The sequence below is a fragment of the Lepisosteus oculatus genome, chromosome 15 (assembly GCF_040954835.1).
Source record: "Lepisosteus oculatus isolate fLepOcu1 chromosome 15, fLepOcu1.hap2, whole genome shotgun sequence".
NCBI classification, from domain to species: Eukaryota; Metazoa; Chordata; class Actinopteri; order Semionotiformes; family Lepisosteidae; genus Lepisosteus; species Lepisosteus oculatus.
The window spans coordinates 32,463,522-32,486,045 of NC_090710.1; the positions used below are offsets into that span (position 1 = coordinate 32,463,522).

General features: G+C 41.0%; 1 protein-coding gene across 2 annotated transcripts in view; it reads right to left on the reverse strand.

Annotated features, from left to right (window-relative positions):
• Positions 1–22,524, reverse strand: part of man1a2 (mannosidase, alpha, class 1A, member 2) — a 155,380-nt gene that overhangs the window by 111,614 nt on the left and 21,242 nt on the right. For both annotated transcript variants that reach the window (XM_015364169.2, XM_006639363.3), the window contains exon 3: positions 14,833–15,088. In XM_015364169.2, coding sequence (XP_015219655.1) covers positions 14,833–15,088 — 256 coding nt within the window. The remainder of the gene's footprint in view (positions 1–14,832; positions 15,089–22,524) is intronic.

Genomic DNA, 22,524 nt, shown 5'->3' on the forward strand with positions numbered 1-22,524 from the left:
GGTGTTACAGTTGAGGTTGTACAGCAGAGGTTTCAGGGAAATGAGAGAAACTGTTTTTTTTCTAAAAGAGTGCAGATAATAAAGCCATAGGAGTGGATGCAGTAAAACTTCCAATTATATGCATAAAAAGCTCTCTCAATTTTCTAATCACTTCATCCAGGTCAGGCTCGTGTGGGAGATGGAGCCTATCCTGACCAGCAACAGGACGCCAGTCCATCGCAGGGCACACACAGACACAGACGCACACAACTCACACTTTCACAAAGGCTAATGAGCACTAATCTTCGACCACCATTTCTGGTAAAGAAATCTAGGATTACAGGACATAGGTGGATGGTTAAAGATTCAGAAAGAAATAACGTGTTCGACGTTGATCCATTTATTGGATAACAAGTGCTGCAGCAGCTTCACCAATGTAACAGACAGGTGAATCAAAAATACCCTACCCCTGAAGAACCCCCACTCAAGGGCTACAAATACAGTTTCACATTTCTAGTATTGCAAGGATGCCATTGGCTGTGTGGAAAGCCCTTCAGCAAAGCGATGCTGAAATTCACTGCAGCTGCCACCTTCTTCTTAGTGCGACCTTGACAGAACGATGGCTGTGAGAACTTCCAGAGCCACAGCACAGCACATGAGTGGAAAAATACACTTCACACATGAGGGGGAAATACCCGTGACACTCTGACTGCAATTGGGCACAAGCTCAGAAGGATTTAGCAAAGGCTTTTAGACACATTAGTAGAGCCCAGCAGAAAGGAGACTCACCCACAACCCTGCTTGTTTCGAGCTCGTTATTGAGCTGCCCGCAATCCTCAGGTGGGCTCCATGTCGCAGCGTCTTGAAACGGTTCGGAAGGCTAAAATAGGCCCCCGATCGCCAGTCATTAATCAAGAGGGCAGCAAAAGTAAAGTAATATTTAGTCAACGTATTATAGTTGATAGGGCACGAGCTGCCTGGGAGGTTGGGGTGCCAGACCGCAGTGAAGACAGGAGAGCCTGTGGTGCATTTAATCAATGTATGTGATTGAAACCTGTACAGTATGCCTAGCACCCTGCCAATTAATTGCCATTGGTATATTGATCCGTTTCGTTATTATTGATCTACTTTGTCTATTTGATCTATTTAGTCTATAGTTTAACTGTCCTCATACAGTGTATACACCGGATTTCAACTCTTAAAAACAGTTGTGTTGGGGTGGGTCTTGCCTCCAAGCTGTGAAGATCTAAGAAGCATTCTCCTCTTATATAGGACTATAGGAATGTCAGGTTACGTGTGCAATATTGGTGATCCTAATATTGGTAATTTTCAAATCAGTTCCAGCACAGTCTTCACCAAGAGGTGAAGGTGAACGTGCTGCTCCTGCAATACTCTAACGCTCTTAACACATCAGTACTGCAGAGGCTGTCCAGAGTACCAGTAGCCACTGGAAAAGAAAATTCTGTTAGAGGTTCAGCACCGAGAGCAAATTCTGTTAGATGTTCAGCACCGAGAGCAGGGTGCTCAATAAAGCAACACCTCTAAGGCTGCTTCACAGGGTTCAGACTGAAACAAACTCACAACTCAAACCAGGCACATTCACTTCGGGTTAGGCCCGTATGGAACAAGTCATCCAGCCATGTAGTTGAAACCCATATTCTGTGTTTTTTTCCCCAGAATCGGATAAGATCCCTGGATCAATTCTCCACTACAGCAGCTACAACTGAGGGTGAACAGGTGGGACGGCTGACTCTTGTTTGTATCTCCTCTGAAATTCTGAAATGATGAATGTGGCAAGATACCCAACAAAATCAGAAGGAATTTATAAAATTAGGGTGAATTACACACAGTATATACATGGGTGTTAAATAAAGTTCAAATCAATTAACCAATTCAATTCAATTAATAAGTTAATTTTTAAAGACAAAATAAAAATCCATCTCACTCTGTATTTGAATTAACTTACAATTAATTAACTGAATTGAATTAATCTAATACTGAGTAAGACTCTGAGGAAGACTGCCTAACTAGTTCTAGGACTGAAAGCTTTAAAACAAAAATTTAAGCATATCCTCAATCAGAAATGTGTTACAGGAGTATAAATAGAAAAACAGCTGCAGAGCAGGAGGAAACAAACGGAAGTTTCACAATGCAATTCGAGCTAACAACATTCAGTCTCATAATCGCAGGTGCAGACGCTACAGCAATTCAGCTTTCCACCTGAACAAGGCTTCACAGCCAAAATGTTTTACTTTTCACTATTCAGAGTGAAAATAAGCACTACTTGATCCTATAGGGATATGTAATTAAATATGTAGAATTTAAACCAAGGTATTTTGTTAAAACTGTACAATTAACTACTAAAACCTCCTGTACAATACAAGATCAGAGAGAGAAGAAGGACCACATGTGGTATATCCCCAGAGTCAAAGAACAGGCTGAAAGAGCAAATCTGAGAATCCTAATAAGTATGTGCATATTCCCAACAAATTGTGCCTCTAAAATATGGAACAAACTCTGTATTTGTGTGAAAGACTTGCATCACCAAATATTGTTTTGTGAGACAAAATCTTTCAGAAACAAAGTCTGAAAGATTTTGGTAGACAGAAGCTACAACCAAGCAACTCAAGACCATTAAAAAAAAATAGAGGACTGGTCGAGAAGACTATACATTATTCATGAAGCTGAGCAGAAGAAACAGGTTAAGAGAAACCCATTGGAGCATTTACAATCTTGTGAGGCGTAAATAAAGTCTGCCCAAATAACTTCACAGTTCAGTTCACAAGGATCGAAACAAAATGGCAATCAGGGTCACGCAGAACATGTTTTCTTACAGGAATGGGACACTGTTTTGCCAAAGGGTCTTCGTAGAGAAAGTTGCCACTCCTCTACAGATTCCTCAAGGAGCTCAAAGGCTAAGATCACAGCAGCATGCAATTGAATTTAACGGTTCTTTCAGCGACACATTCACCACGGAGCTCCAGTGAAGCCACAGAGCAAGACGGTTTTTCCTCCTGTTGATACTCCACATTTGTTATTTCCCAGAATTCTCTTACAAAACAAACTGAATTAAAAGCGAAGTTTAACATCCTTATTCTGAACTTTATCCTCCGTTTCTGAATAAGAGGTACTGACTTTGCAATGCCTGTGTATAAAGACAGCCTGCTGTGGGAAAAACAGCATGAATGCCTTCTCTCAAAGTTAAATGGTTTTTATCCGATATGTTTTGGTTAAAAAAAAGAGTATTTTATTTGTGTCCAAAGTATTTGTTTGACAAGCCTCTCAGATTGTTACATGTAAAAGCAGAGAGAAAAGGTGCTTAGTAAATGTTTTTTCCTAACATTATAAAAGTGTTAGCTTTATATGAAAGAGTACAAAATACACTTCTGATGTTTTGACATATTTGTTTCCGATATGTTTCTGTTATGGCCAATAACTAAGTTTAAAAATAAACAAACAATTCATGTTCCATATTTGGGAGAACAATTCTGATATCCACTTCTTCGGCTAGCACGTGGTTATAGGTTGGTATCTACCAAAGTTTATAGTGGTTCTGAGACGGATCAGATGTCTAATTCTGGAGTGACAGGCCTGCCCATGGATGTGGCTAATGTTTCCATAAAAGTTGTCGCCTCGTCAGGGTTTCTTTCCTTCTTTTTTTTCCCACTGCAATTCCCATTTCAGCAAAGCTGGAGTGCATGAGCATCACTGCTTCAAAGCTGATGACACTGGCTTCAGAGCTGAGGAGCCTGACGAATTCTAAAAGGCACACAAATCTGGTCAGTACCTTCCACGCTGACTTACAACTGCTGGAGTCAAAACTCTTCACCATGTGGATGAACGGTCATGCGCGGGTTGGTTCTTCAGAGGCGGTGATGGAGCCGTTGGTGAAAGATTTTCATGCAGGATGGAATCGGAGGTGGCTTCTGTCACACCTGGCTCACTGCAGAGAAGCTTCATGAATGCTGGCTTTGACTTGGAGGACAACAGGATGGTAAGTGCTTGGGCCACAAACTGTTTCTGTTGCCTGGAAGAAATTTCTCATGTCATGTTTACCAGTGCAGAGCTCAGTCTTGTGGGCCCTGTGCAGCCTTTTCTTTCCATGTCTCTCTTTCTTTGAACCTCTTCTGCCAACAGTTGCTACAGTTCTTGCTGCTACTTTCATTATATATCATCTTGCCATGTGCTTTATTTGTACAGTCAAGCGTGCCTTCTTTGAAGTATACTTTGAAAGTGAGTTCACCAAGTCCAAACAAAAGTTTACAGTTTCAGGAAAGCAGGCTTTGAAGGAATGAGACGGAGATTGAGAGAAGTGGAATAGAAAACGATACAGGAATAGATACGAAACCAGTGGAGAAAGGATGGTTTAAAGAGTTTCTTATTGAAGAATGAAAGAGATTCTTCCATTGATGACAATGAACAGTCTAGAAAGGATATCAGAAAGAGCAAGAGAGGGCTGGAAAAGAATGGTGCAATGGAGGCTAAAATAAAAGATACTTTGCATTGATACTTTGGATTGTGCATTCTTTAATATTTTCCCTTGGATTAAATCAAAACGTCAGCTCAGCCACTGCAAATTACTAAACTGCAGGTCCACCGAAGGATTTAAGTACTGTAAATTCAGAAATTTAAAAAAATGTCACTGTTTCTTAGGCTTGTATTTGCATCAGGTGAGCAGGCAGAAAATATCTCTGATGGAACTGAACTTTAGAGATAAGCTTTTATTTTTAAACATATTGATTATATTAAAAAATACACATTTTATCTGTTACCAATGCAATAAGCTTGTGACGGAGCACAAATTCAGAAGTCCCCACTGAACCTTTCAGCTAGAACTGGGAACTAACAGAACAGAAGTGTGCAAGAGGAATCCTGGATATTTGTTTTTCTGCAGATCAGCGGATGAACAGAAAGCTATTAGAGTCAGTTAAAAAGGCCTTTGGGAGAGAATTAGAGTGTGCAGGGAGCCAGGAGTTGACAGAGGCAGAGCCAGTGAAGAACTATCGCATCCTGCAGCACTACTGTAACTATACTAGACACTACAGTGATGCAGTATAGTACCTAAAAGGACTGATTAGGGATGTATTGTTTATGACTAACTGCTCTAAGATAATACACTTGGATTTCTATTGTTGAGTGTTTTTTGTTTATCCTGACTGAAGGTCAGTAATGCTTAGAACACAAGGGTACTGTCAATTTTTTCACAAGTGTCTAAGATTATTAAAGAAGGGAATCTTCATTTTTTCAGTGTCCTAATTCTTTGTAATGGATGCTACACTGGTTGCCCAACGTTTAATTTCTGTGAAGCCTGCAAAGGCTAATTCAGAAATATTATCCTATTTATCCTCTACAGTGCATTCAAAGTTGTTGCATCTTCAGCTCAAACCTCTACCAAAGTCCTTCTACAGTTCAACACAAATAAAGCCCAATGAATGGAATTATTTTCTAGGATCGTATTTGCAGCAGGCCTGACCGCAGCAGTATCTAACAGTCAGAAGCAAGATACTGCCTGGCTGACCACAACTACAAGCCTGTCCTCCAGTCAATTGCTTTTTATTTACGTAACATGTTTTTGCTGAGCAGTCAAAGTAAAAGGCATACTCCGGGCTCTAAGTGACTCATTCTACCAACAGTCCTCGCCTGCCTGGACTGGCGCCTACAGCTCGGCCGCCAGAGGTTCCCATGCAGCTGTCCCCAGAGCCTTGCCATGGCGACGCCCCATCGCTGGGTCTGTGTGCACACAGCAGAGGGACACGAGCGGCTGCAACGGCCATTTCCACTGGGATGGACAAGAAGTAACGTCTGCAGATCAGATCAGATCACTTTATTAGCCATATACAAATATTAGGAATGTGTCTTTTCACAGACCCCAGCTTGCTCTCCATGAGACACACAGACAGGGAGAGAAGCTTGGGGTCAGAGCGCAGGGTCAGCCATTTATATGGCGCCCCTGGGGGAGTTGGGGTGAAGGGCCTTGCTAAGGGGCCCAACGGAGTAGGATTCCTCTGCTGGCTGCAGGATACGAACCAGCAACCTTCCAGCTACAGGCGCAGATCCTGAGCCACAGAGCCACCCTACCGCCCATTAGACTTTGTTTGCTGTGTGCTGCCATCAGCTTTATATTTATCTCTAAAAGAGGAATCTTTTTTGAAGAGACAATTAGATAAATGTGTTCCACATTACCTGAAAGTACACATTGACAGCTTTTGTTGCAATATCACATATACATCTAAGAAATCGCAGACATACCCCCCCATGAACTGCAGAAAATTTCACAAAACCTTCAAGACTCCTTAAAACCCAGACTGACATCTTTTTTCTCCAAGAACTGCATGTTTGAAATTCTCTGTGTTTATATATTCATTTAGAAGTTTCATACATCACCCTCCAATTAAGATCCCTAAGTATTTTAGACTAAGACTAAACGTGCTATTGCCTGGATTATGTTTCTTCTTTTATGTACAGAAGTAGGTCACAGCGTATGCAAACACAAAACACAAACAGATAAAAGAGCTCTTGAAAATGGTGCTGAACTACTGAGGATTGTTTTTAGACTGTCTTTCATCATGGGAATAATACTACACTTTTTAGAAAGTCTTTTTCAAGACTGCATTACCACTATACAATTTGCAAATCACATTATTTTAAAGAAGTAAATTACTTAAGCCTTGGAGAAACAGTAGAGCAGGAATGGACAACTATTTGAATTCGGGGTTCAGCATGATCTCTCAAGACTGCCGGCGGTGCTGGTTAGGAGGTAAAAAGCACTTCAAAAGCGATTACTTCCGAGGACAGCACAAACACCAGGATTACTATAACATCGGAAGTTAGCAATGTCTCAACATTAACAGTACCCCCAAGGCTTTTTTCCCCTATAAGTAGCCTCTTCTAGCTCGGTTCCTCAATTTGTTTTTATAGTTTATGTATCTACTACCTGCGTGCAAAACCCTGCACTTGCCCACACCTCAACCACATTGGGAGATTTTCAATTTCCTCGCAGAGATTGGCAAAATCCACCAGAGATACCAGCAACTGAAACTGAAGTGGTAGACCCAGCAAAGAAGACTTTCTTAATCGGTTTGTGAGAGCACCCACAAGTGGGCTTGTAGCAGGAAAACAGAGGTCAAAGCACCATCAGGGAGCTGGGAGAATAAAATGATATGCCTTGAAGTAGACAGTATGCCAAACAAAGGATTATTCTTGGTAAAGCAGACTATGATGGAGTTTAAGAGAAATAAACTGGATATGCTCGATATAGAATCTATAAAATGCAACACAATATTTTAAAGATATTCTGCATGAAGCAGGAAACACATTAATGGCTAGAGCCAGTAAATCAAAGGCTACAAAAGCAGTGGCCTGAGAAATGAAATAGGTCTTTATAAAAATGAATAAAAATCCAGTTTAAGAAAATGGGGGGAAAAAAATAACTGCAATCACAGGGGAAATAGAAAATGACATCCAAGATAGAACAGAAATTATATTGCAATGGAGACTGAAATAAAAAAATCAGTATTATAGCAGCAAAGGAACAGGAAAGGAAGAAGTAAAACGTAACTGATGTAATAACATGGAACTTCCAGACGACAGAAGGGAATTGGCTCATGCATCAAATCGGTAGTTAACTCTGGTGTTGACCAAGGGAGAAATCAGCAAGGTGGCTCAGTAACATCACCAGTCAAACCATACTGCCACACAAGAGGCAGAGGTGCTGCAGGTATCAGAAGGACAGGAGAAACACTTCTACAGCCTGGTGGTTTTCTACCAATTACGCTGGTTAACAGAGCTCTTCTGACAGTCACTGCAGACACTGGTAGTAACAAAACTGGCGAGTGCAGTTATAGATCAAACCATTTTACCTCTGATGTGTTGAAGGTTACAAAAACAACAACTGGAAATAAACTAAAGGATCATCTGTATACTGTAGGACCCTAATAGATATTTAGCCCAGTTTTGGGAAAGTCATATTTTCTTTTCCTTGTGCGAGTTCCTAGAGCAAGCTCCAGCAGTAAGTGACACACAGAGCACACAAAGCGATATATTTAGATTTCCATAAGGTATCTCATATGGTAACTCGCAACAGATTTATTCTCAAACTCCAGGAAGTAGGCATTCAAGGTAATGAGTGTGTTTGTACTGAGAATTGGTTACTGGATAGAAAACCGATAAGGGGCCAAAGCTCAAATTGAGGTGATGTCATTAGTCGATTAAAGAGGCATCTGTATTTGGATACAGCTGCTCATCATTTATATCAATGATCTAGATTCTGGGCTAGTCAGTAAAATAGCTAAGTTCCCAGATGTGACAAAGCAATAAAAGGTGCACTCTATGTGAGAATATTTAGAATTTATATCTGGGGGTTGGGTGCTGTTAAAATGGCACAATACAAATGATTCCTGTCATCACATTACAAACAATACACAGATTTTCACATATTAAAGGTATTTTAAGTCAGTTTGTTGGAATCAGTCCAGAGAGAGGTGACTAGATACAATTTTGGGGTGAAAACATTAATAAAGAGCTTAATCTTTAAGTCTTGAACAGAGAAGACTACAAGTATCTAAGAGTCAAGTATTCAAAACCCTCAAGGACTTGACATGAGTTTGCACAAGCCCAAATGCTTGGATGCGTTTAGAACAAACAGTGAGAGACAACCTAAGGTACACAACCCTGGAGGCATTCTCAATAAAGCGCTGTGGTCTTTCGCATGTTCTTATTACCGATTTCTGCGGACAAGTCATTCCACCACTGAGAGGAGCAGGATGGAGAATGAACCGGTTCTGTACATCCTGTAGCAAGACAATCTAGTTGAGAGTCCCAGTGCCCAACAAGGAGAAATGTGAATCAGCTGGTAAGGAGGAGGTGGATTCTGTGGATTTTGCACAAAAAGAAATAAGATGCCAGAGAAGGAACTGCATGTATGAATTATCAATAGTTTTGCACCAAATTCCAAACAGAGCCATATATACAGTAGTTTTCAAAGAAAATGTTTCAATTAAATTAGCTCAGTCACTCACAGTTATTAACTCACAATTGAGCAAAGCAGCACATGGATTTAAATGCACTCGTTGTAAAAAAATCACTTGAAGTGAAAAGCTGTTGGATCATTATTTTCAGAACAAATGTGGTTTTGACTGCAACAAATTATCTACATGTTTTAAATTTGTTATAAAACTTTAAAAATATTGCCATTAAAAAAAAATATTCTGATGTACAACTGCCACTACACAATAAAGCAAAATGTTCAACCAGTACTGCTCTACTAAAGGAACTGAAAAGGCCTCCACTTCTAAAGAAATATGAATCAAGTAAACATGGGAACTTTCACTATTTACTTTATGGCAAAACAAAATAAAAACGTACACCATCAGTGAGGAATTTCGAACAGGTGACCTTGATCACAGCTATGTCAAAACTGACTGCTGTAATGCTCTACTCGCTGGGGTAGCTAAATCTACATTGAACAAACTCCAGTATGTCCAAAATTCGGCAGCCAGAATCCTGACCAGGTCTAGTGCAAGTGATCACAATAGTCCTATCCTGGAATCCTTGCACTGGCTTCCGGTCAAATTCCATGATGACTTTAAAATCCTCATGCTCAGCTATAAGGCTCTGCATGGCTCGGCACATCAGTACCTGTCTGAACTATTATCGCCCTACTCCCCACCTCACAACCTTCACTCTTCTAATTCTGCTCTCCTCTCTGCCCCCAAGCCCGTCTACATTGTATGGGTGACAGGGCCTTCTCCTATTATGCCCCCAAGCTCTGGAATTCTCTGCCCAAGGATAACAGAGAGTCACCTTCTCTAAACTCCTTCAAATCCAGACTCAAAACCTTCTTCTTTAGAAGAGCCTTTACTTAACTGGTTCTGTTCTTTACCCATCTGCACCTACTTTACTTAGTACCACCATCCACGGTCTCCTCTGTGTATCGTAATTGTGTTTTATCTTGTGTGTTCTTTTTATTTATTGTTATTCTGTAAAGTGCTTTAAGAAGCCACCTTTAAAGGTTTTATTGTCTGAAGTATTTCAGAATCTTTTATGAAAAATCTATGCTTCTGATTGAATTAACTGCCCATTTCTTATTTTTATCGATTGAGAAATCAAATATATTTAAATGCTGTGTATTATTATTCCCATTATTAAATAACTAATTAAATTGTTACTTTTTCTTGTTAGTCCTTGAAGCACTCTTAAGATTAAGTAGTGGATGGGTTGTCTGTTGGTAATGTTTTTGAGGATGGACAGAAAGGGATGTGGAGGAAAATGGTATTATTTTTATGATACATTTCCCTTGTTTAGTGCTTTGTTACCCAAAAATAATGAATAATCGAAAGCAAAAAATCAAGAGATTCATCACCATTGAAGCTCTTCTGTCCCTTCACTCCTATTTTTACTTTTTTTCCCCACACCTCTAGTTTCCTTTTTCTCCTTCTTCCTTCCTCTTTTTATATTGATGAGGGGTCTATACAGCTTGTTTAGGTCCAAAGTCTGCCATACCATGACGATCACTGACATTTATATGTGGTACCATGTAATATCCCTTTGTCTTCCTTGAAAATGCAATAAACAAATTGAACATGAAAAATGATATATGATGGTGTACGGTACATTTATTGGCAAACGAAAGCTTGACACATGATCTAAATCACACAATCTGGTCTCTCCTCATTTGGAGACAACTCTACATAAAGAAACCGGTCACTAAGAATAATGTTGAGTCGAGTGGAGCCTCACCACAGTGTATCAGGGGGTCAGCAATCAAACCGGATGGATTCTGTCTATCTGAGCAGATTCCAGTGAGGGGAGGCTTATTTCAGCCCATAAGTGAAAGTCACCATTGTTCTTTGGTGTAAAAATAATTTTATTATAACTTCTATGCAATTTGATCAATCTGCTACAGTTAAACTAATGTGGAGTTAACAAGGAAATAACCTCCATTTAATAATAGCTCCTTCTCAGGCACTTATTCAGACTTTTTAAAGATTTAGCAAATGTTTTCAATTTCTCTCATATTGCTGTCGCGTTGCCATGACAAACTGGGGTTAAAATAAAACCGCTGTATTTTTTTTGATCTCACGGAACATGAAAACGCAGCTCCCACACAGTCCCCTGTCATCCACTCACTTAACCTAATCTTTCTTTTTATTCAGCCAGCTGCTACTTTCTGTTTTCCATTAACAATTTATTTCAATTGATTAAATCATTCCCAGGACACATGAACACAGAATGATGCACTGCTACCTCATGGTGAAAAATGTAAAAAAAAAAAGCTAATGAGTCAATAATCCTTCGGAATATTTTAGAGGGATATAATTCAGAACTCCTTAAAAATAGAAAAACTAAGCAAGATTTAAAAAATAAATCAAAAATACATATACATCTGTGTAGCTAAAAACTTACTGAAAAATGACAATTTTACTGAATCAGTCATCTTTCTTATCTGGCTAGTAGAACCTTTCTTTCTTATTTCCTTTTGGAAATTTATATTTATATTTTATTCTTTTCTACTTAAATAGAAAAGGGCGGAGCAGTGGCTCTGTGGCTCAGGATCTGCGCCTGTGGCTAGAAGGTTACCGGTTCGTATCCCACGGCCGGCAGAGGAATCCTACTCTGTTGGGCCCCTGAGCAAGGCCCTTCACCCCAACTGCTCCAGGGGCGCTGTACAATGGCTGACCCTGCGCTCTGACTCCAAGCTATGTATCTCACGGAGAGCAAGCTGGGGTCTGCGAAGACAAAACCCTAATGCAAGAAACTGGATATGGCCAATAAAATGATCTGATCTCATCTTAAATCATATGAAGCTAAATAATAATAATAAAAATAATAATAATTGCTTACACTTATATAGCACTTTTTCTGGACACTCCACTCAAAGCGCTTTACAGGTAATGGGGATCCCCTTCACCACCACCAGTGTGCAGCCCCACCTGGATGATGCGACGGCAGCTATAGTGCGCCAGAACGCTCCCCACACATCAGCTATCAGTGGGGAGGAGAGGAGAGCAGAGTAATGAAGCCAATTTATAGAGGGGGATTGTTAGGAGGCCTTGATTGATAAAGGAAATTTGGAAATTTGGCCAGGATGCCGGGGTTACACCCCTACTCTTTTCGAGAAACACCCTGGGATTTTTAATGACCACAGAGTCAGGACCTCGGTTTTACATCTCATCCGAAGGATGGCGCCTGTTTATAGTATAGTGTCCCCGTCACTATACTGGGGCATTAGGACCCACATGGACCACAGGGTGAGCGCCCCCTGCTGGCTCAACTAACGCCTCTTCCAGCAGCAACCTTAGTTTTTCCCAGGAGGTCTCCCATCCAGGTACTGACCAGGCTCACACCTGCTGAGCTTCAGTGGGCTGCCAGTTGTGAGTTGCAGGGTGATATGGCTGCTGGCTGAAGTAATATGAAGCTTATGGCAGCACACAGCAAACAAAGTCTAATGCATGACGAGCTCCCTTGAAAATGACGGGCCCGCTGTGCAGACCTTCTCAAACCGGGCCGCTACACTGAAGGAGCCGAACGTTAAACAAGACGCTTTGCTGGGGCACGTCGACAAAAAGGAAGCGAACTGACAGCTGACAAAAGACGGCCCTCCCTCTATCAGAGCGGTATAGGAAACCGCAGGGGGCAGCTCTTCTCGGTGGCAGATGAGAGGGGCTGTGCTCGGGTTTCTCATGAAGGAGAATTAAACATACTGCAGCCAGCCAGTGCTGAACAGCAGTTTTCCCAGGTGAGCAAGGATCAAACAGTGGGGCTTCATATAACAGCTTTCAAAGCCCTAACAGCAGCCAGAAGACGACACAGGCCCACCTAGAGGCTGCAGAGATTGATTATACAACACAGGCTCTACCAGCCCGAATACTGCAAAGGGGATTTTGTAAACCATAATCCAGAAGCTTAAGTATAATTTTCCTCTTTATAATGACAAATGACAGTGCCGACATCCAAGTCATGATATTGAGCTTCACACTACTCATGGTGGGAAGATTTCCAGATCACCTCTAATTACTCTGTCCGCTCTAGATGAATCATTTTCCCAGATTCAGCCGTTTGCCTTGTAGAAAATGCTAAGAAAGAGAAGACGTCTCCTGTCTCAGCAAAGTACCGACAACCAACTACCAGATTTCCAGAAATAACAGAGGTAAAGTGATTCAAAAGAAAAAAACTGTTACTGCTGCTAACTGTACCAAGCAAAAATTAAATCTTTATTATGTCAGGTGGAAATCATGTGATACATCCGTGAGTGTGCAGATCATCAATCAGTACCGAACCCCTACGCTGATCACAAAATCCCACAAGCAGCCTTGACTCCAAAAAACATGAACTGAACATGATAAATTATGCACCTTCCATTTTCCTGGGATGTTTACTACAGCAGATACTGTAGCAGCCCAATGAAACACCCATAGTGTATGAAAGTGGGGAAAATCAAGACAAACTCAGTCCTTTTCTAACCTATAAATTGACTGTTTGGCAAAGCACCTAATTATTTTATAATCAGAAGAGGTTAATACCTAGATCTACATTTTAAGTTATTTCATTTAGATGGATTATACTGTACAGTACTAGAAATTTGTACTAAAAACAGTGCTGGTGATCTGACTAGGATAGTTGTGGTGATGGTTCTTATCAATGAAATACAAAAATTAACTTGGGGTCTAAACTGCATCACAACACAAGTTACTATTTTTTTTCTTTAACTGCAATTTTCTGTGTGCTTAAGGCTGCTTGGATCGGCTCAGTGATCACAGTGGGTTGATCCAAATTTTTTTATCGGAATGACTTTATACTAAAAAGTCATGACATACTGTAGGTAAATCAGCTACGATGATCAACAGTTGGCCTACAATGAAATCCCCAGGCTAGTAGTGTGTGGTATTTCTTCCAGTGGTGACAAGCTATACATCATCAATGCATGCTTTGCTCAAGGTTGCAGAGCTATTTGTGTGAGATTGTCTCACGCGTCTCATTGAGTTTTGCACCACAATGCACCTGTTCACTGGTCTCCAAGCCCTAAATGTCACAGGTCACTGAAGCTCAGCACCGAGATGCTCCAGGGGGATCAAGTCTAGGGAGCAGCACATCTGGAAAAACACCGTCACATGCTCATCTCACAAGAAAGCAGGTGTGACAGAAGCAGCATGAGGACATCACGCTGTCCTGCTGCAATCTTGCCACATCAGGATGAACCCACAGACCTGGCAGAAGGTGAGAGCCCAAGACCCGATCACTGTGCAGTCCAGCTGCCATCAATCTCTACAATCGGAATTCTGTCTGTTACATTGCTCCAGGCCGAAAACGTCTGGCTGTGGGCACTCCAGATGGAGAGAGCCAGTGTGTAGATGGTGTCCAGCTTCCAACACACCAGTGGCACAAAGGCATAGCTCTCTTAATAAATGGGGCACATATTGTTTCCTTTCCGCGTTTTTGTTTCATGCCTTTCGCCAGGCTTGACATTCAACAAACTGAATCACCTCATCCCCTGCGGCCAATCAGCTCTCTCAATATTGAGGTGATCTGGGCGCTTGTATAACACAGGCACTGAAGCGAATCAGGGTCAATCACAAATAAAGCGATAGGTTTCTGTTGATGATCCACACATACCACATATATATACACCAGGATCAATCCATGCATTAAAGGTCGTCTCAAATAAGGACTCGCCTGAAAAACCAAGTCAAGGACACAGAAGAGACGCCCTGAGGAATGTACAGCATGCCTCAGAAATTCGCCAATACTTATTACACCAAGGCACACTAACCTGTAATTTACAACTCATCCATGTTTGTCTTCCCATTAATAGCTCTGATTTCCCCAACTTAACCGTATCAGCCAAAGCCCTCCTACCTCTCGGATTTTGTCTCGCTTCTCTTTGACATCAGGATCCCCTGGATCGCCATCATGGATGCCCACCAGCTTGGGCATGGGCACGGGTGGCAGCTGCTTGCTGTCCTTCTTCTTGAGGTCCTGCGCCACCTTGTTTTTCTCCGTCTGGATCTCGGCCCTCAGCTCCTCGCGGGACTTCTTCAGCTTCTCCTTGGCCTCCTCCAGGGCCCGCTCGTGATCCGCGCGGATCTTGTTCCTCAGGCTCTCCTCCTCCTCCCTTCGGGCAAGCAGACAAGGCAGGAGATAAGAGGACGACACATCAGCTTCTAGGACTTCTTACCAGAGCTAAGCACCTTTTATTTGACAAGCTATTCAGTCATAAGAACGTATTTGCAACCTTCCTTATGAGGCAAACAATCTGCCCTCCAGACCCTTATGGTAGATAGTAGCTGTTTGATCCAGAATCTCACCCAGCCTATTTCCCCACCCCAGAGTAGACAGTCTAGGTTTCAATAATGGCAAGAAACAGAACAAGCGTTCAGGCTAGTACGCAGTTTCCTGTACAAATAATTATGATAAACAGATGGTAGTAACAGAAAAGAGCAAATAGAGAGGGTGGACTTCAAGGTGACGCCACTTTGAGTCTTTTGAAATAAGAGAAACACTAAAATCATGAGGTTTTGAGGATGGAATGTTACACATTCAATTTCTTCGGCACCTCAACCTTAGAGGGCTGGAACGCATCTTATTTCAGCATCTAAAATTCAAGTTAAAATAAAAGGACTATAAAGATCTCAAAATGAATTAAATCAAATCTAAGCTCTAGAAGTATAAAACAACATCTGAAAATCCTGTTGAGCCTACCAGTTCTGCAGGAGAGGTTTACAAATCAATAGTGGTTCATACTGCGCTAGCTAATCTACTGAACTACTATTAAAGTTTATAAAGTATGAAGAGAACTAATCAAAGATAAAACATATGTACGAAAAGTTAACGAACTCTCATTTCAGAACGTAGAATTAGCAAAGACTAAAAAATAGTGAAAGAAAGTGTTTGTAAGTCAGGGCACATATCTCCTGCTGCCCTGACCTCCATTGAAGATTTAACCCATTTCTCTTAGACATAATTGGAGGTTAACAATTAATAAAATTCATATTTGATTGTAGAAATAAATCACATAAGTAACCACAAACATGAATGTTGGGACCCTTAAGTATAAAAATCAAGTCGAGTCTGCCAGGTTTAGTGTCCATTTAAAGGGACCCCTGTGGGTCTTCTTCTGACAAATTACAAGTTACTGTTTTTATAAGAACAGTTTCTCGAGCACAGGAATCTTACTGTTGTGCCACACCTTTTACAGGGGAACTCAAGTCCCAGTTTCTCGGTTATTAAATTTTGGTAATACAATAAATTAGATTATATCAAAATTGTCTAATTAAACAAAATTGTGAACTCTGTGAAACTATTGTAAGTGGCCATGTTTTGGAAACCCCTGATCTCGCCATGGGAGAGAGCGACAATTGCGATGTGAGGCAGCCCTTCCTGCTCACTAGTCACTGTAATGACTACAGTAATGTGATGCGATGTACGAGCAAATTAAGTACAGGTTGTGCAGTAGTCATTTCACAGCAGGGATATTCCAACGTGATCTGCACGTTTTGTGGCCTCCTTCTAAATCGCAGAATATGGCAGAAGTTACTTTGTACATTTTACTTTCATTGTGGTTTGAAATGCACTCATCAATTTCTAGCACCAAAATATAAAATTAGCACTGCAGCTCCCCTTTAAATGTTAGCTATAAAGGGGTTAATTTATTTTCTAACATTGTGACAGCCCTTTCAAACTGTCACCTTATGATTCTTCTCATGTTCTTAAATGAAAGGCAGATGGTTTCACTCCCTATTTAAAACCCAGCGTGAAATCGAAGACTCAGCAAAAGACAAAGCAAAGGAGAGCAAATGCACGATACTGCCTAAAGTAAAAATTACTCAAGGACTCATAAAAGCAATGTTTTCAAATCCGAATTCTCATGAGCACCATCAAATTCACCAAAATGTTAATAGTATTTTTTTAACAATTTTTCTCCAATAAGCAATTTAGCTTTCAGAATTCTACTAAAAAAATCGTAAAACACAAAAGCATCAGTGTGCATAAAAATTACCCATCAGGTTGGACATATTATTCAGAACATTAAAGTGTTCAAATTTACTTTTGTATAACAGCTTAAGGAACTAGTAATTATTTAGCTCATTAAGTAATCACACTTCTAGTAAAAACGTTCTCCGTTATTAGGTTAGCAGGTTTATATATATATATTTTTTTTTAAATGCTGGTCAACAAAGTGTTACAACAATCTATTTTAGAGAAAACGTTTTCTCGCCACCAGGCAAGTGATCTTCTGAGCCAACCCAGGGCCTGAACAGGAGCAGTCCGCTACAACTGTACATTTATATAAAAAAAAACTTCCTGTACAACCATCTCAGACAACAATTGACATTTTCGGCAGCTGGTGTTTAGCAATAATTGAAAGCAATATCTTTTACTCTATACATGTTTCTTTCATGAATTCAGCTGTGAACAAATTAAAAGCCACATTGCAACACCGAAAACTGCACACCACACCATAGCCCACATCGCAGGCAGAGCTCCTTTGATGAGGAGCTTATTACTAGAATTACTAGTAAAGATGCTCAATGCTGTGGCCCCTTACTGTATGTCCAGATTACTAAAAAACTGAAAAAGCACTTCGATCTAAATGGTTGTAATGCAAATTTCATACACAGACCATCATCCAGTTCCAGCTATGTCTCAAAGTCAACCGAATCAATGCAAATTTTCCCTTGCATATCTGCAAACAAATCTTTTGAGGTTCCCAGTTTGTCTAAGGCGTTTTACTAGAGATTGAAAGATTTCCAGCAAGCAAAAAGCTACGCTGTACCAAACACACATTTTCAATGACTTAAAAGTTGGCCTTTTAAATCAGGTCACCAAGCAAGCTTTCACGTTTTAGCAGCAACCTAATGCAAACTTGGTTTTTGAGCTTCTACAAATTCAGGTCCGTTTCGAGTTCTACACATAGCACATCCCTGGAAACAATGTCCACTGCAGTGACTTTTGAGTTTGCTCAGTCTGGCCTACTTTAAGTTCCAGCTCATTCAAGTGATGGAGTCGTGTTTCACTGCTCGACGTGATCTCGTGTGTCGGGAGGCTGCCGGTGCTCTGTGGTCTCCACACATACTGCGGCTTGTGCTAGCCCCAGCCTATAAAGGAAGCTCTCCTGTTTTCACTGGGTTTAAAAGCCATCCTATAAATGCAATTAATTACAAATTATAAGCCATACGGTATTGAGAACAAGCTCGTGCTGCTGCACATGTAAGCGTGTTATTAATCAAGTGTAAAATAATAACCACAGCAGGACTGAAGCGCAGCCTCTCGGTAAGTATTGTAATGGAAAGCATCCGCTTTTTCAGCAAGATGTACACAGCCATCTCTTGGTCATTACGCCACTTTCCCTCTCCACCTCTGCCCTGTTTATCTCCAATTCCATTCTATTAGAAAGGAATAAAAGGTGTGCTACCATCTAAAAGGTGTGCTAAGACCCTTGTATTCTTTTCTTCAGGCCAGTACAGAACACAGGCTTTTTAAAATTCACTTGAATTCAGCAATGGGAACATGTCTTCTTCACACAAAGAGGAGCACAATACAGCACCTTGGTGACACTCAGAGGCAAGTGCTCCTTCAGAAAGGAAGCTATTCATTTCTCAGTTCAATCTGAAATCTGCTCTCGTCAGACACCAATGAAATTTTCAAAGGCAATTTCATGAAAGGTAAAAAGTGGGCACACCAAAAATCTCATCTCAGCGGACAAGACACAGACAAATTTTAATCACTTCAGAAGATTCAACCAGCATGAAGCAGTCCGCCTAATCCAACCCTAGACTTTACATAACATACACTTGCAGTGTCACTGCAAAGTAACACATTGTTGAATAGAGCAAAGCTTACTGTATTTCCCCCAAAAATGTGCAATCACTGCTATCTATTAAAAGCCCTCATAATTAACAGTGTGAACCAGAACTGGTTCAATGCATTTGCTTTACATATATCGCATACCACACTCCTGAGTGCATCTTACACGAAAACCCCCAAATTATGACCACCTGTTACGTAAACGCAGAGCGAGCCTCAGAGGCACAGGCTACACTTCCCACGTCTGTGCTCATGTGCACTACACATGCACTCAGAACCACTGATCTGGACCAAAAACAGTGATGAGATGCTGGGGCTCCATCTTGGAAAAACCTATTCCTGCCAGTGGGCAATGAAAATGTATTACAGATTCCACTAATATAAGTCCTGGCTTCTCTTTCAGTGTAACCGGAGGAAATGTGCTGAATCTCAGCTTGTTTTTTTCGCACCCATCACCTGAGGTCAAAATGAGATTGCAAGGCCCCGCACAACCTTAACGCTCATTCATTGCTTGATTGATCCGTCTGATCTTCACCTTCACGGTTTGCAGTGCATCCTTCCTCCACGTCTTGACCTGTTGACACTGCTACTTCACTTCCTGTTGCCAACAGGAGAGGCTGCATGACATGCGATTTTAAAACAACGTGCATTGCCAATTATTTCACAACTCTCTGGACCAAGACCCCCCCAAATCTAATATTAAACTCCCAGACTGATGGACAATCAATTTTCAAAGGATCCCAAAGCACACCGCACATGTGAGGAGACCCACCTCATCCATCACTGAGGTGTAGCCCTAACCTGGGCCATGTGTCGGCATCCCCCCTACTGCACACATCAGATGGACATGTGAGAAAGAGCTTCAACAGCTGAATTAAGGGGAAGGGGGGATTTCAGTATAACAGACTGCATGAGCCACGAGTGGAGATCAGCCAGGACACCAGGGTCAGTTCCTATACAGTTTCTACAAGCGGCAAAGGATCTTTGACAAGCTTGTAATCTGGGCCTTGTCGTCACATCTCACCTAATGGACAGCACCCTACAGCCCAGTATCCCACAGTCACCATACTGGGCCACTGGACTGGAAATACTGGTCAACTGCCGGGCCACTGACACTACTCAGCATGTACAGTAGATCTTCCTGGGCTATCCCATCCCAGCACTGACCAGACCCAGACCTGCTGAGCTTCTGACATCTGACTAGGTCAGGCGCCAAGGTGGTGATGTTGCAGCTGAGGTACCGGGTCATTTACACCACTTGTATCACTTTCCAAGACATTTTTGAAGTTTTAAAAACTCCATCAGAAAAAAAATCCCAAATGACAGAGACAATGCCACTGAGGCAAGAGGTACAATTCAAGCTGCATGAATTGTATAACAGCAACAAAAGCGATTCAAATTAGTCATCACATTATAAAGTGTAATTTAAAATCCATCAAGAAACACCTCATTAATAAAAGCCGTTTCAGAAATATTTGTCAGAGTGTTAAAAACATCTTATTCAGACCACTGAAAATAATGTGAAAAACAATTATTGCACAGTATAAACAACACATACAATATGAATAGCATTTCAATTATCAGCCGTTTTTACAAATCATTTTAATTAGCAATAGAAAAGAATCATTCCATGTCCACACACTAGAGCGTAGTCAAAATTCAGCTTTGGAAAATTAGCAACAAAACATGGAAAGATATACTGAATCTCACTGATGAATGTCAGCTGACATTTGAACACTTGTGTAGGGGTGGAGGGAGTCCAATTTAAAGTGCATCTGACTTTGGAGACGTTTATGTTTAGAATAGCAGTGGTTCTACAAAAGAAAGTGCAGAAGGGCAAGATCATTTTCTGTACAAATACGCAAGAATGTGATAATAGCTGCAAATAAGAAGACACCATTCAGCCCATTTTGCCCTTTCTTGAAGGATGCCAGAGCATCAGGCTCAACATCTTGATGGGCAGCTAGTTCCTTACTTCTAGACCTCTGCAAGTTGCTCCATGTCGTCAGTTTTAAATGTACTTGCACATAGGAGCCACTTGTGTCCTCTGGTTCGCTTAGAAGTCCAACCTGTGGATTTTGAAAATGGATTTTGTATACTTGTGCTTTGTAGTCTTCTCTGTTAGATACTGCAAAAGACTAAAAAGCTTCAAGCTTCAACTTTCAATAAAAATAAATGCCACAGCTACAGTATTTACTTTACAGTGTACGACTCAGTGACGTGAGTTAAACAGACCTTCATTGTGGGCTTATAGACATGAATTTGAAGAACCCGCGGTTAAATTATTCCTAAAAAAATATACCAAACAACAAAAGAATAAATCAACAGCCTAATATTCTGTAGAGTATATTATCTGATTTGTGCAAATCCATGAAGCATGAGCAGTGAACTGTTCATGACCAGTCAGCCTGACAGCAGTCTATTCTTACAAGCCCTGTGAAAGGCACTTAGTGAAAACCTTCTAAAAACTACATGCAAAACATATAAATCAATAGGCACTTTAATCAGAAGGATGTGAGGCTCAACTCACGTAGCATTCTTTTCAGTGAAAAGGTCAAGAATTTTTACTAAAGCTCTGCATGCATGAGTCACTGGCTATTTGCTTTTGACTGTGGACAAACTTGTAAAATGCACTTGTTGCCACCCTTAGGATTTCATATTAAAATTGCACAAGGACCAGGGCAAGCGTATGAAGAGAAAACAAACTGTAGATGAAAGGCAAAGCCACAGACTCTCACTTTCAAGGAAAATCACTTTGAACCTTGTTTAAAATTAGTCCAATTAGAAATTCTTCAAATGGAAACAAAAACAAATGGCTTCAAGTTGCATGAAGACAATCTGGGGAGTATCTGGGTTTGTAACCATCTGGCCAACTGAGGTTCATTCCCCGAAGTTCTATTATTGTGAAAACTGCAGAGCAGAGATACTGCATACAAATACAGGTAACTACAGCCTGCTGCTGGGGAATTCTGCACGGGGAGGAGAGGGATGTTATTGTTTCATGTCGCCATATTCTAATTAATACATCCCAGGATCCAGCTCTCACACCTGTACCCAATGGAAACAAACCGGGCTTTCTCTGGTCAAAGGCGGTGTGCTGTGAAGCTCTACAAGGCAGCCTGAACAGTCAGTTTCATGTCGTAGGGGACTGTACTACACGTGAATCCACAGTGCACCAGGTATAACCCTCTTTCTTGCACAGTTCACTCACAACGTGTGACAATGCATGTTCAGCTCCTGGAAACCTGCTGTTCAGCGACAATGCAAAATTAGGGTGGTGTGACAAATACATAAAAAAAACTTGCAAAGGCATGTAGAACATGTGCATCATGTACATATTGTAGCAAACATTTCAGCCTTTCACTGACTGTTTCAAATCACAGCTTTTCGGCAAGATACTCAGTGGGTAACACCCACACTGACGGACTGACAGTCCTGTGTGAAATGTAGTCCCCTACGTTATCATTCATGTCTTATTTACACCAAAGAGTTGACCAATATGCAGTGGAAAACTACAAGGTCAGCATGTAACAGCTCCTTAATGAAACTGATTTGTTTCCATTACCGTTCCACATGAGATTAAGTCACAGTTTTAGTCACTTTAGTACGGTTAAAATATTCAGAATAAATGCTTGTTCCCAAGTATGAACATGTCTTTAATTTGTCAAATGGGAACTGAAAGCCACACAAACTTAGCTGTGTGGCTTCCAAGTTCATTAGCATTTTTCTCTTTGAAGAAGGGTT